Here is a 14,929-nt window from a genome sequence, read left to right on the forward strand (position 1 = left end):
ATACCTGGTGATGTTGTGATAAGTGGTAAGATAAAGGAGCACCCAAAGGGCTGTGGTAAAAGGTGAGTGGTGGGGAGGGCTATTAATTTGGCCTAGCCCCAAGCCCTTTGCTGTCGAGTTGTTTCCAACTCATAGCAACCCTATAGGACAAAGTAGAACTGCAGGTTAGGATTTCCAAGAAGCGGCTGGTGGATTTGAACTGCCAACTTTTTGGTTAGCAGCCGAGCTCTTAAGCCAAGCTCTTAACCACTGCACCACCAGGGACCCAGTTTGGCCTACAGACATTCCAATTCTCCAAAACCCCCTTACCTTGCCAGTAAAGCTTTCTCATCACAGCCATTTATATGTGCATTCCTCTAAGTAAAAAGGTTCACTTGGATACCTGATAGAATTCCTACCACAGGGTTAAGGCTCTCCTCTTGTGTTATGTCCACACTTTTCTGGTTTCTGGCTGCAAAACTATCATCTGTGATTCTTTGTTTTTACAAATATAGGACAGCATTCTGGCTATTTGGTTTACTAAATCCGAGATGAGCTTTGTGAACTACAGAGATCCCTGGAGTTTCCAAAGAGGAGCAGCCACACTAAATAGAGATCCAAAGGGAGTGAATACAACTCTAATATGATCATGCCAGTTGGAGGGTGAGAGGGTGGGGGGAGCAAGAGAGAGGAAGGGACTAGTGGCACGGCGGGGGAGGGAGAGATACTATTATCTCAATCTCTTATTTTTGGAGCAAGGTTTTACATGTGTCTTGTACTTTATGTTTTCAGAAGACTTTTGCATTTGTTATCTCACCCTCAGGGTGGGTTTATCATCTTCTTTTATAGATCAGTACTCCACCCGCTCAATGTCATGTAGCTGGGAAGAGGCAAGTTTTCCAACTCCCAGCCTTTTGCTCTTTTTTTTTCTAGTTGCCCCTCATAACTCAGCATGAATAGGGACACATGGGGTTCATTTATGTTCAGCTCAACATTTAAAATTGGGCTCAGGTTATGAACATTCTGAAATAGGACTCCCTGAGACCCCAGTGATTACTTGGACCTGTGCTATTGGTGTGGTGACAGAAGTGGAACAGGGAGGGAGTTTTCTTGTCTGTCTACCTGGCTGGTGGGACTCACACTTTCTATCAAAGCTTCCTCAGAGCGTGGGCTCAATCTCTTGGAAGGCTATTGAAGGGAATGGCTTCATAAAGGAGCCTTAGGATGCCCAGAAAGTCCTGGGAACAAAGACTGAAATCCAGAAGGTTCTTTGAAGTTTGATGTGATCTATGCTCTAGGCATATCCTTTTAGCTGTTTGTTTCTCAGAACTGTACTATTGTGAGCTGCTGTAAAAGCACTCTGATTCACTGAAGGCCTGAGTCCAGGACCACGAGCATCTCAATTTCCAAATCCATGCTAATCATATAGAAAAGGCTATATAATTCCATAGACGCTTAGTCGTACTCCCTGCTCTTTTCTGACCCATCAATTTCTGATTTCTTCTCTTTGCATGTTACTCACACCAGTACATGGGGATGTAGAGGAAGAGGAAGGCTTTCTGTAGGAGAAGACTATCACAGGGGAAGGCGCCTGATGGGAAGGAGATTTGGGAGTGGATTGAGTTTCGATTTTCAATTTTGTTTACATATGCTGGTTTTATTTGGAATAGTCTCACATGGACGGGGCCCTGGTGGCACAGTGTTTAAGAACTCAGCTGCTAACAAAGAGGTTGGCAGTTTGAATCCAGCAGCTGCTCCTTGGAAACCATATGGGGAAGTTCTGTTCTGTCCTATAGGGTCGCTATGAGTTGGAATTGACTTGACGGTAACAGGTTTTTTGGTTTTATTCTCACATGGCCTGGCCAGAAATAGAATTTAGCATAACCTACCCTACTTTTTTTTTTTTTACCCTATGGGGCAGTTCTACTCCATCACACAGGATCTCTCTATAAGTTGGAATTGACTCAGTGGCACTTAAGAGCAACACTCTTGTTAAAAAACCTAAATGATTTTTCTTTTAAATGTAATAGAATGAATTGAAACTTTTAGAAGTATGTTCCAAAAACATGGCAGTATTAATGTTGAAAAATGCTCTGTTTCTTTCTCTGATGAAAAGACTAATGAGGATTTTAGATAAGCGGGAAGGAAAAAGTAGTCTAGGTTTTTGTTTACCTTTACGGAATTAATTAAAAAAAAATGATTCTGCCTAATCGGGAAACTGGCTCGTATTTGTTATACTTTAGTTACTTTGCTGAGTGAACCAAAAGCGAAGGTATTATCAAAGACGCCATACCACGTGCACACATACACGCCAGCCTTGACAAGACACAGTTTTCAGTGTTTTTTTTAAATGAGTTTGATAGCATGAAGCAAAGAGAGAGGAAATTGAACAGAGAAGAGGTGAATAAAAGGTTAATGGTTTTGAAAAGGCTTTACAGGGCTGCCACCGGGAGAGAAGTGGGTCAGTGTAGGTTCTCTTTTATGCTGCCAGGGAGTGTCTTGGATTTTGACATATTTTTTTCTTCTTTTTCAACCTTATGAACATCAAGAGACACGAGGTGGCCATATAGAGTATATAGCGTTCTCTCCATGAGCGAATTGGGTCCATATTAGTCAGGAGAACTGATACAGTCAGCCTAAGCTCTCCTTTAGGAAGAAAATGGAAACAGCAGTGAGTTCTCCTACTTTGTGGCCAAATGCCTTGTGCAATTGCCATTGATGATCATTGCCTGGATCCGTTATTTCATGATGAGTTGCAAAAAGGTGACATTTTAATCCTGTCTTTCTTCTTAATTTAGTAGCTGTAATTCTTCGTTAATAGCAGCTTTATTGAAGTATAATTTACATACCCTAAAATTTACCTTTTCAAAAGTATATAATACGGTGGCTTTTAGTGTATGCATAAGGCTGTATAGCCAGCAGTAGTGTCTAATTCCAGAACATTGTTATTACCCCAAAAAGAAATCCCATACTCATTAGCAGTCACTCTCCATTCTTCCTTTTCCTCAGTATCTGGAAACTACTCATCTATTTTCTATCTCTATGGGTTTGCCGGTTCTGGGCATTTCATGTAAATGGAACCACACAATATATAGTCTTTTGCATTTGGCTTCTTTCACTTAGCAAACTGTTCTAAAAGTTCATCTATTTTATAATTTATTTTTTTATCAGTACTTTATTTATATTTTATGACTGAATACTGTCCCAGTGTATGGATATATCACATTTTATTTATCTATTTGTCCATTGGTGGGCATTTGGATTATTTCCACTTTTTGGTTTTTAATGGCTGGCGTTGCTATAATCATTCTTGTACAGGTTTTTGTGTGGACATATATTTTCAGTTATCTTGGATATATACCTAGGAGTGGAATTGCTCTGTCACATGATAACTCTATGTTTAACTTTTTGAGAAATGGCCTGTTTTCCAAGGTTGCTGCACCATGTTTCATTTCCAGCAGCAATGCATGCAGATTCCAGTTTCTCCACAACCTTGTCAACACTTGTGATCGTCTTTTGATTGTAGCCATCCTAGTGGGTATGAAGTGGTATCTCACTATGATTTTCATTTGGGTTTTCCTAGTGACTAATGATATGGAGCAACTTTGTATGTGCTTATTGGTCATTTGGAAATCCTGGTGGCATAGTGGTTAAGTGCTACAGCTGCTAACCAAAGGGTCGGCAGTTCGAATCCACCAGGCACTCCTTGGAAACTATATGGGGCAGTTCTACTCCGTCCTATAGGATTGCTGTAGGGTCGTTATGAGTCAGAAGTGACTTGACAGCAGTGGAGCTTTTTTTTTTTTTTTTTTTTTATGGTTCAGTAAATGTTTTGTGACTAGGAAGAAATGAGTGACTGTTAAATGCTTGCCTAAATGTGAGAATATTGACAATAATGATGTTCAGTATCTTTTCTTGATTTCACACATTTTAAACATGTGAAGTGGCATGCTGTAGAGCAGAGAGCACTGGGCTTGACATCAGGAGCGCTGGCCTGGGCCTCTGCCTCTAACCCTTAATCTCTGTACAATGCTCACTCATCTCTTCTAATCCTTCGTCCTTATCTGAAAACCTGTGTAATACCCACTCCCAGGGTGGTGGTGAGGAAGTGCTATCAGGAATGTTGGTAATTGGCAGGGCACTATCTGTTTGTAAGGGAACCTCACTATAGTTTGTGAAGATGGAAGCTGTCTCATCCTGCCCCCGTCAGCAGTCCTGGACCAGACATAGCCAAGGAAACCAACACTTTGTGACTCTGGCTACAGTGACTCTGGGAATCTCAGCACTGCCTCTGAGCATTTGATTGAATCTAGAGATCATTTCCATTTTCTTTCTTCTGAAAGCCCCACCAAAACAAACAAACAAATAAAAAACAACCCTCCTTTTATGATGTGTGTTGGTTTTATGACTAAGCTTTGTGGAATGAACGGACTTTGTAATGGGCTCTCTTTAGCTGGTGTAGAGTGAATTAAAAACAAAAAGGACTGAACTGAGAGGCTGATTTTATGAACCATGACAGTGCTCTTTAGCGGGGTGACTGCTGAGAGATTGGTAAATGGCTTCCACACCCTTGGAACATGAGACCGACATGTGCAGATTGTTTCATGAAAACAGATATCATTGTAGGTTTCCAGGATAGCTGAGGAGATGAAAAAGAATCTACCAAAAGACAGCTTCCATTAAAGTCTTAGTGTCAGCTTTGCAAAACCAGCTCCTTGGAACTTTTTACTACTATACTTGCCATGAACATGAGCTGACTTTCAGTGATCTGAAGAACCATAATTATTTGGACCAAGTCTAGAGCTCTGATTTAGGCCCTTCAAAGAAGACCTCTAGCTAAAAAGAGAAAGGAAGGGGAGAAAAAATCAAGTCTTTTGAAGAGGTCAGCAAATCTATTAATGGGTGTGTCAAGCCATGCTGTGGTCTCTGGTTTCTTGGGGAGACATTCAGTACTAGAGTCTCAGGAGCAAATGCCTATACCTTCTTTATGGGTCTGGGTAGATGGGCAGAGGGCTATATTTTTAGGCTGTGTCCTCTGGTGTGTCTTTTGCAGAGGAGGATTCTCTTGTCTCACTGACAGCCTTGGCTTTTCATAAACATAAGGGAAAAGAAACTCCTTCTTACCTTTCTGCCTCTTCCAATGGTGTCACCATCAACCCACATATGCACTTATCCTCTTCAGCCTTTCTGCTTCCTCATCCCTTCTTTTCAGTAAGTCACCAAGTACTGTCAATTCTACTTTATAAAGTTCTCTTGAATTTGTCACTTCTCTTTGTATGCACTACTGTGTTATTGGTTCAGGCCCTCACCTCCTCTTACCTGCTTTATTGCAGCCTGATTTCCAAGGCTCTATCCTTTCTCCCTGGCTGTCTTCCACCCTGCTGTCACTGGAGTCTTTCTGAGTCACAGTCACAAATACCACCATGTCTACTTATTGCTTAGGACACTACAGGATAAAGTTCAGACTGTCTAACATGATGTATGAAGCCCTTCAATATCTGGCTTCGGCCCACTCTTTGGTTTAGCCCTTTTCCCTTTTGTTTGATCAACTTTGCTTGATCTTCAAGATTCAAGCTGAACGTAACTTCTGCTGTAAAGCCTTTCCAGACAGGGGTCATTGTTCTTGTCTCAAAAATCCCAAAGATGCTTGATTCATCTCTATTTTAACACTTCCCACGTTAATTTATTGAATTATAATAAGAAAGAAAACAGAGAGTGCATGTAGTGGAGAGAACATGGGCATTGGAGTCAGTCAAACTTGACTTTAAATCCTGGCTCTACCATTTACCTATTGTTTGATCTTGTACAAGTTAAAACCCATAAACCCAATGCCATCAAGTCAATTCTGACTCACAGTGACCCTACAGGATAGAGTGAAACTGCTCCATAGGGTTTCCAAGGAGCAGCTAATGGATTCAAACTGCTGACCTTTTGGTTAGCAGCCATAGCTCTTAACCACTGCATCACAAGGGCTCCTCGTACAAGTTACTCAACCTCTATTAGTCTCTACTTTCCCGCCTTATAGTGTTGGAATGATTAAATGAGATTAATGTGTACAAGGCATCTTAGTCCCCAGTGGTAACTGTGTATATGATAGTCTCCTACCCTTCTTTATCTGGGTCATCTGCTCAGAGGACATATCATTGTAGTAAATGATGGTCAAAATCTATTTTTTTTCTCTCTGGGAAAAGACTCCAGTACATCCTGGAAAGTGTCAGAACTAAAACATTTATGCGCTGGGCCAGGATAGACTTGGACATCTATGAGGAGGTAGTCATAGACTGGAGGTATGGAGACTGGCTGGGAGAGGGGAGAGAAGTGTGTTTGTATCAGGGAACTGATACTGCAATTAACTTAAAAAGTTTCCCCAAGTCAGTGTCTTTCCATATAGATGCACCTGAAACACCATCCCGTGAAGTGTAACTATATCTTTAAGATATAAGGTACTTCAGGACAGGGAGATAATTATATCCTCTGACTGTCTACATCCAAACATAGGGAATAGGGCTTTCTCTTAAAGGAATGGAACATTGGTGCATAAGGGGAAGCCCTCAGCCTTTGGAGGCACAGAGCTGAGTCTCCAACGATGTGCAGGTTGGAGGTGAGGTACAGAGCAGAGGAGAGAGCTCCTGGCAGCATGACATGCTTCTGAGGGTGTGTGGCTGAGCTCTGGGGAAGAGAAGGAATGAGCTACGAACCTGACAGCACTAGCTTCTCACGTCTGAGCTGAGCATTGCCAAACACAGAGGGCTTCGTGGTTGAGACTCTGGAGATGCTAGTATTGTGTAAGTGATCTAAAAATGCATTTTTTGTTTTGTTTTTGCTGGGGGTGGGTAAATTTTATTAACTACAGCATCAGAATTAGGAAAAGTTAATTTTTTTTTTTAACATTGCAGTATTTCAGCTTTCCTAGAAAATGGATCCATGAACCCAAGTTTTTGAGAAAATAACATTTTGCGTTGGTTTTCTTCTCATCAGAGTGTCTGATAGCATACTCATCATTTATTCCATTTCCTGTTTTGCTTTTCAGTTAGCTCATCATCCTGGAAAGGGCAGATTAAAAATAAGTTGGCAGGGCACGAAGGGACAGAGTGCTAATACGGTCTTGTGTTCCTTCCAGGTGCAGAGTGATCTTCTTCGTTTCCCTTCCAAGCCAGCACTCCTCCTCCTGTATCCACCATGGTGTATGGTGAGTTTTTCCATCGCCCTGGACAAGGCGAGGAACTTGTCAACTTGAACGTGGGGGGCTTTAAGCAGTCTGTCGACCAAAGCACCCTCCTGCGGTTTCCTCACACCAGACTCGGGAAGTTGCTCACCTGCCACTCTGAAGAGGCTATTCTGGAGCTGTGTGATGATTACAGTGTGGCGGATAAAGAGTACTATTTTGATAGGAACCCCTCTTTGTTCAGATATGTTTTGAATTTTTACTACACAGGGAAGCTGCACATCATGGAGGAGCTGTGTGTGTTCTCGTTCTGCCAGGAGATCGAGTACTGGGGTATCAACGAGCTATTCCTTGACTCCTGCTGTAGTAATCGCTATCAGGAGCGTAAGGAGGAAAAACATGAGAAGGACTGGGATCAGAAAAGCAATGACGTGAGCACTGATTCCTCATTTGAAGAGTCATCTCTCTTTGAGAAAGAGCTGGAGAAATTTGACAAACTGCGATTTGGGCAGCTCCGGAAGAAAATCTGGATTCGAATGGAAAACCCGGCATACTGCTTGTCCGCCAAGCTTTTTGCCATCTCGTCCTTGAGTGTGGTGCTGGCCTCCATCGTGGCGATGTGTGTCCACAGCATGTCGGAGTTTCAGAATGAGGATGGAGAGGTGGATGACCCTGTGCTGGAAGGTGTGGAGATTGCATGCATTGCTTGGTTTACCGGGGAGCTGGCCATCCGGCTGGTTGCTGCACCCTGTCAAAAGAAATTCTGGAAGAACCCTCTAAACATAATTGACTTTGTGTCCATTATTCCCTTCTATGCCACGTTGGCTGTAGACACCAAGGAAGAAGAGAGTGAGGACTTTGAAAACATGGGCAAGGTGGTCCAGATCCTGAGGCTGATGAGGATTTTCCGAATTCTGAAGCTTGCTCGGCACTCGGTAGGGCTTCGTTCTCTAGGTGCCACCTTGAGACACAGCTACCATGAAGTTGGGCTGCTGCTTCTCTTCCTGTCTGTGGGCATTTCCATCTTTTCTGTGCTTATCTACTCTGTGGAGAAAGATGAGTCCATGTCAAGCCTCACCAGCATCCCCGTCTGTTGGTGGTGGGCCACCATCAGTATGACGACCGTGGGCTATGGAGATACCCACCCAGTCACCTTGGCTGGGAAGCTTATTGCCAGCACGTGCATCATCTGTGGTATCTTGGTGGTGGCTCTTCCTATCACCATCATCTTCAACAAGTTTTCCAAGTACTACCAGAAGCAAAAGGACATTGATGTGGACCAGTGCAGTGAGGACCCACCAGAGAAATGTCATGAGCTACCTTACTTTAACATTAGGGATATTTACGCACAGCGGGTGCACGCCTTCATTACCAGTCTGTCTTCTGTTGGAATTGTGGTGAGTGACCCAGAATCCACAGATGCTTCAAGCATTGATAACAGTGAGGATGCATGTAACACTGCATCCTTAGAGAACTGCACAGCCAAATGAGCGGGGACGTTTGTGCCTGTATCTTGAGTCCCTTCCTGACATTAGGTTAACACAGCTTTATAAACCTCAGTGGGTTCATTAAAATCATTTAATTCTCAGGGTGTACCTTTCAGCCATAGTTGGACATTCATTGCTATAAAATGATAGACTTGTCTTTATTTTTCTCAATGAGGTGAATTAAATGCCTTGTTCTGAAATTTATTTTTTACAAGAAAGAGTTGTGATAGGGTTTTGGGAAAAAAGGTAAATGGTATTGGGTGGGATTTGTTGCTATGGCTTAATGCATCATTCTGTGTTTGTCATTTACTCACATTGAGCTAACTGTAAATTATGACAAGTAGAATCAAAGGTCCAGCTGATTGGAGACTCTACATGCATGTAAGATCCACAAAATGTGACAATGCATGTAAATCTGTGTTCACATCCTAGACATGGAAATGAGGAGCCTAATAAACTTACGAATTCAGTATGGAGAATGACTTGGTTGTTTGTTTCAGTGTCAAATAAGTACATTTGAGTATTTTCAAAATTGGCTTGGGAGGAGAAATGCTCTAATTGGAGCACTGAGCATCCTTACTTTATGTTTTTGACAAAACTGTGTTGTACGTGATTAAACAGGTACTTGTTTAGGACATACTCCACTGGCATCTGTGAATGAAACATGTGCCCTTGCAGACATGTTTCCAGTTTATATTTTGAATTTTATAATTTGTTCTGCTGGGGTTAAACCTCATCACCTGAATATTACTGAGATTAGAGTAAACCTGAACACTTACAGGCAGTGATGCATTCAGAGAATGAGAGAAAGGAGAAATATTGTACACACAGATGTGATTCATTGTGGCCAGACGAGTGAAACTTACATCATGAAAAAAGCTCTGCCAGCAACTATCAAAGGAGCCGATATTTTCATCCTGAGATGGTAATGTCTGCCTCTTCCACAGAAACCCCACGCAATGAAAGGAGACATACCTACTCATTCTTTTAGGTCAATGACAGAGCAAATCTATCGCATGCAGAGAGAATTTGGCTAAAGTCTTCATTTTGAAGATGTACAGTAATTCTAACTCAGGCTGTCAGGCTGACTCTGAGGCCCTTTCCCTGAGGTCTTTCAAATGCAAGAGCCACATGGATTTATTATCCAGCCTTTTATGTTCATAGATGCATTTCATTGAAGAAAGGACATTTCCCCTAGGTTATCTGATGAAGATAACTCTCCGACTTGTCATTCCTCTTGGCACTTCCACGACTTCTGAGGTAAACATAACTAAATAGTGTTTATATTCACTCTTAAATCTCGAGGTTTAGTACATGCGTGTGCCATCATCCCCTGCTCATTAAAAAACAAAAACTTTCTTTTTCCCAAAATGCCTTTTTAATGTTGGCATACATTTGTTTTTAAGGCATAGAATTTGGGATCCTATTTAATTAAAGATTTCCTACTTGGTAGTGAAGTAACCAGAAACACTGGTGGCTGGCAGTTCAGATCCACCAGGTGCTTCTTGGAAACCCTATGGGGCAGTTCTACTCTGTCCTATAGGGTTGCTATGAATGAAGTAACCAAGGACTGCTTACATGGTAATAGCAGTAAAAGCAATAGTAATAGTAGTAGGAATAATAATAAGTAGCTACTGCCATAAATGTACTTTCCTATATAATCTCATTTACTCCTTACAACATCCCTAGGCCAAAAAACCCCCTGCTGTCGAGTCGATTCCGACTCATAGCGACGCTATGGGACAGAGTAGAGCTGCCCCAAAGAGTTTCCTAGGAGCAAGGTTTTATTACTATCGCTGTGTTAAGAGGAAACTGAGGCACAGAGGAAAACGGCTTGCTTAAGCTCACATAGTAAGTAATGGAGTTGGACTTTGAACCCTGAGAGCCAGACTGTGGAGCCTGTGCTTTTAACACTGTGTCACACTGCTTCCAGCTCTGCCCTGTTAGGGAGTGGATTTAGGGGTGCCTTCATCTGAAGGGACAAAGAGCTACAGACTCTGTCAGACTTTGAGTTGAGAAGGGGGAAAATACTAGTATATGGACCTCTCCTTAACACATGGACACATTGGTTTACAGAGACAGTTTTCTAGAATGCCCCTAAAGCTGGAACAGGCTCTGAGGGTTCTTCCTTGAGGAGAGCCTGTAGGTCTGCAAAAATTCAGAAATGTCTCTCAGCTGATGGGTACCTAAGGCGGAGCTTCTGAACAGTAGGTCCTATGACTCTGAGCTTTTACAGTTGGAACTGTATAGGAATTGTGATTCTGTCGGTATCTCTCACTAATTCCTGAAAGGTGGTTTTCCAGAGTGCTCAGTGCTGTGTGGAGTGGTGGTGGCTGCTCCACTTGGGTTTGACAAGCTGTAAATCTCTCCCACCCTGCCTTCTCACCTTCTCCATAGTCCATGCATGTCTGTGACTGTTAATTCCCAGATGGTGAGGTGGTTGCTTCCTTCTTGCTGGAAATTTGAGTCAGTAACTAAATGCCCAGTTGCTGGGGATGCTGGCAGGAGGATTGGGACATTGGGCAAGGGAAGAAGCCAGTCACGCATGGCCTTAGGAATTGGGATTCATTTTAGTGGGGCCTGACTTTTTCTAGGAGTTTTACCTTTTATTCCTAATTCTTTTCCCTACCTGATGACCTCTTCTCCTCCTTCCAGTTCCTCGGATTTGTTTTATCATCTTCAGCAGAAGTTCTTTATGGGGTTTGGAAGGCCACTGAAAGCACCCAAGGACCATATCCAACATGGCTGATTCCTTCCCTCCCAGCCCTTCTCTGCGGAGATTGCTTCAACTTCCTCTTGTTTCACTTCAACATTTCCTGGGTGTTTACTACAGTATAGGCTCAGGGCAGGGACTGGAAGTACAAAGATAAATGAGACACAGTCCTTGCACTCAGGGAGCCTCCAAGCCAACTGGAAGCAGAGAAGTCAACTGATAATCACTACACAGAGTGAGGAAGGCTATCACAGGGACGAGCACAAGACATTGCTATGAGAGTCCACAGGAGAGGTACCTGGCTCTGTGTCTGTGTGTGTATTTGTCAGGGAAAACTTCTTGGAGGAGGTGACACCTGAGTTGGGTATCAGTCCCTGAGATCCTGGCGAGTTCATTTCAGATTTAGGGATAAAACCACTGGGAATGGATAGGTGGAATCTGTTGCCTTCATCACCTCCCAGCTCTGTGGAGTGCCAGTCTCCACCTCTATGAATTCTTTTCTCTCCCCTTTGCTAATTTCCCTTCTTTAGTTAGAAGTTCTGCCTTTAGATGTGTTGATCTTTTTTTTCCCCCTGTGCTGGAGGTTTAGATACGCTGATACAGGTAGACTTCGTGACTTTTCTTGCTTTTCCTGTTTTTTCACAGAAATATTTAGTCTCCCAGTTGCTTTTATACACACCGGGGCTCATTCCCATGTGTTGAACTCAAATGTGGAAGGACATTTGCTCTTGTCTCCAATGAGAGGGTCACGGTGAGGCCTTGTCTTGGGGCTTCTGTGCTAGTCTGTCTTCTAGAGGTTTGTTAATACCATGGAGAAGCTTTTTCTAATGTTTAAAATTAGAAGGGGGTTATTTGCACCATAGGAGATTGCCACTAGTCTGTCATTTTGACACAGTTTCACATGGTTCAACTTAAAGATAAGAGTTTGCCTCAGGTTTACAAAAAGGTGTTCCTCAAGTTCATCACTAGTCCTATGTATATTTCTGGCTTAAAGAATGGCCATCAGGAAGCCTGGGGTCTTAGTATTAGCACCACGGCTAACTAGTTGTATAACCCGGAGGCCAGATTGCTCACTTCTCTGAGCTTCTTTTCTCACATTGAAGGAGAGTGTAATGATTCCTGGTGTCTTTTCTATCTCTGACACTTACGTAGTCTACTTTGTTCCTGTAAATTAGTTATTTCACCTCTAATTTTGTGTGCATTAGGAATTTGCAAAATGATTTTAACCTGCCATCTACCTTTTCTTATACATCTTTTTATCAGTAGAGTCCTAACCAATGAGATTTCATTTCTTGTCGATGAGGGCGTGGGGAGTCAGCTAACTGAAATCTTAGGTTATTAGAAAAACATTTACAAAGTATCGCTCATTTCCCTTCATCCTGTGGCCAGGAGCGAAAGTTCCTCGAATGCTGGGGGTGATGCCGGGTGAAAGGCCTCTGAACATCAATAGAGATGCGATTTCACTTTGATTTAAAATCACTCAGTGGTTTAACCTTTGTTCATTTTCAGCATCTGCTACTCTGTCCTCTCCAGGAAGAATGCCAGAGCATTTAGGAACATGGCAGGAGAGGGGGTGAGCTGGGAGTGAGAAGGAGTGCAGGACCTGTGTGGCTGAGCACTGTCTAAAGCCATGGGCCATGACAACGCAAAGGAACCCCAGAGGTCATCTGGTCTACCTCCCATTTTACATCTGAGGAAAAGGAGTGTCTCTCCAAGGCCATGCAGCAACCTAGAGACCAAATCCAGACTGGAACCAGACCACAGTTCTTTCCTTCCTTCCATGGTTTATTGTGAAAAATTTTGAACAAACGTACACAAAAATATATGCACCTGTGGCCCAGTTTCAAAGATTTATCAACTCATACAAAACATTATATCTCTTTCCCCACTCACTTTTTCTCCTCCCCAGTTTATTTTGAAGCAAGCCCAGTCACGTCATTTTGTCCACAAGTATTTCAGTAAATGTATCCAAAAGAGTAATCTTTTTCTAAACACAACTGCAGTACCATTGTTGTTGCTAGTTGTTGTTGGGTCGATTCTGACTCACGGTGTTCCCATGTGTTACAGAGGTGAACTGCTCCATAGGGTTTTCTTGGCTATAATCTTTACGGAAGCAGATCGCCAGACCTTTTCTTCTGAGGTACTGCTGGGTGGATTCAAACCACCAACCTTTAAGTTAGTGGTCAAGTGCAAATCATTTGAACTACCTAGGGACCTTGGGCAATGCCATTAATAATCCTAAAAATCAGTACAGTCAGTTCTCATTATTAATGGTAGTTATTCTATAACATCACCGTGAACTCTGAACTAGCAAATACGAACCAGCCTTTTTCTACCTCAGCTGGGAACATGAGCCTTGGGCAACTCAATTTTTTCTCTGATTTGTGTATGTGCATGTCTGTGGAGGACATGTCTGAGTACTGACTTTGGGGTTGCAAATAAACTTTAGCTAATAGGCAAATTCACAATACAGAATCCACGAACAAACGAGAATTGACTCTAAGTCCTTAATACTTTCAAATAGTTTCAGCAGGTATTGCATAACCACTACCTTCCAGGTACTTGGCATTTCTGAACACCTGGTTCAGGCAAGATTTCCAGAAATTCCAGAGTTACAGGTATGCAAAACCAAAAAACCAAACCCATTGCCATTGAGTTGATTCAGACTCCTAGCAGCCCTATAGGAATTTTCACAGGAGCACACTGCTATGTCTTTCTCCCGTGGGGCGTCTGGTGGGTTTGAACTGCCTACCTTTTGGTTAATAGCTGAGCACTTAACCACTGTGCTACCAGGGCTCCTTTTTACAGGAATGCAGGGAGTCTCAAAAAGTAGTTCTTAGTTTCTTAGTGCTGCTGTAACAGAAATATCACAACTGGTGGCTTTAACGAAAGGAAATTTATTTTCTCACAGTTTTGGAGGCTAGAAGTCCTAGTTCAGGGCACTGGCCCTAGGAGAAGGCTCTCTGTTGGCTGTGAGGGAAAATGCTTTTCTCAGCTTCTCTAGTGTTCCTCAGTTCTTTGGAGATCTCCAGGTAGCATCTATCTTTCCCCTGTTTGTGTTTCCTTGCTTCAGTGCCTGATCTGCTCTTCTGTATCTCAAGAGATGGGCTTAAAACACACCCTACAGTAATATATGGCCTTGTTAACCTAACAAAGAAAGCCTTTTCACCAAACGGGATTACATCCATAGGTATAACCAAAAAACAAAAAAACACCAAACCTGTTGTCCTCCAGTCTATTCCAACTCATAGCCAGCCACCCTATAAAAAAACCTGTTGCCTTTGAGTTGATTCCAGCTTATAGTGACCCTATAGGACAGTAGAACTGCCCCAGAGTTCCAAGGAGCAACTGGTGGATTCAAACTCCTGACCTTTTGGTTAGCAGCCAAGCTCTTTACTACTGTGACAGAGTAGAACTGTCCCCATAGGGTTTCCATGGCTGTAAATCCTTGGGGAAGCAGACTGCTGCATCTTTCTTCCACAGAGCAACTGGTGGGTTTGAAACACCAACCTTTTGTTTAGCAGTTGAGTGCTTAACAACTGTGCCACCAGGGCTCCTTTCCACAGGTACAGGGGTTAGGATTTA

The 14,929-nt window shown here is 42.7% G+C and overlaps 1 protein-coding gene across 9 annotated transcripts in view; it reads left to right on the forward strand.

Annotated features, from left to right (window-relative positions):
• The window catches only part of KCNS3 (potassium voltage-gated channel modifier subfamily S member 3), a 66,733-nt gene that overhangs the window by 28,691 nt on the left and 23,113 nt on the right, over positions 1-14,929 (forward strand). For 4 of the 9 annotated variants that reach the window (XM_064295064.1, XM_064295063.1, XM_023550446.2 and 1 more), the window contains 2 exons: positions 7,100-8,541; positions 11,287-12,820. In XM_064295064.1, the coding sequence (XP_064151134.1) occupies positions 7,159-8,541; positions 11,287-11,469 (1,566 nt within the window). In that variant the 5' untranslated portion in view covers positions 7,100-7,158 and the 3' untranslated portion in view covers positions 11,470-12,820. Of the gene's footprint in view, positions 1-7,099; positions 11,246-11,286; positions 12,827-12,853; positions 13,350-14,929 lie in introns of those variants that run through there. The other 5 variants (XR_010323555.1, XM_064295067.1, XM_023550447.2 and 2 more) reach the window with 4 other exon arrangements.

Source organism: Loxodonta africana, chromosome 12 (genome assembly GCF_030014295.1).
Source record: "Loxodonta africana isolate mLoxAfr1 chromosome 12, mLoxAfr1.hap2, whole genome shotgun sequence".
NCBI lineage: Eukaryota > Metazoa > Chordata > Mammalia > Proboscidea > Elephantidae > Loxodonta > Loxodonta africana.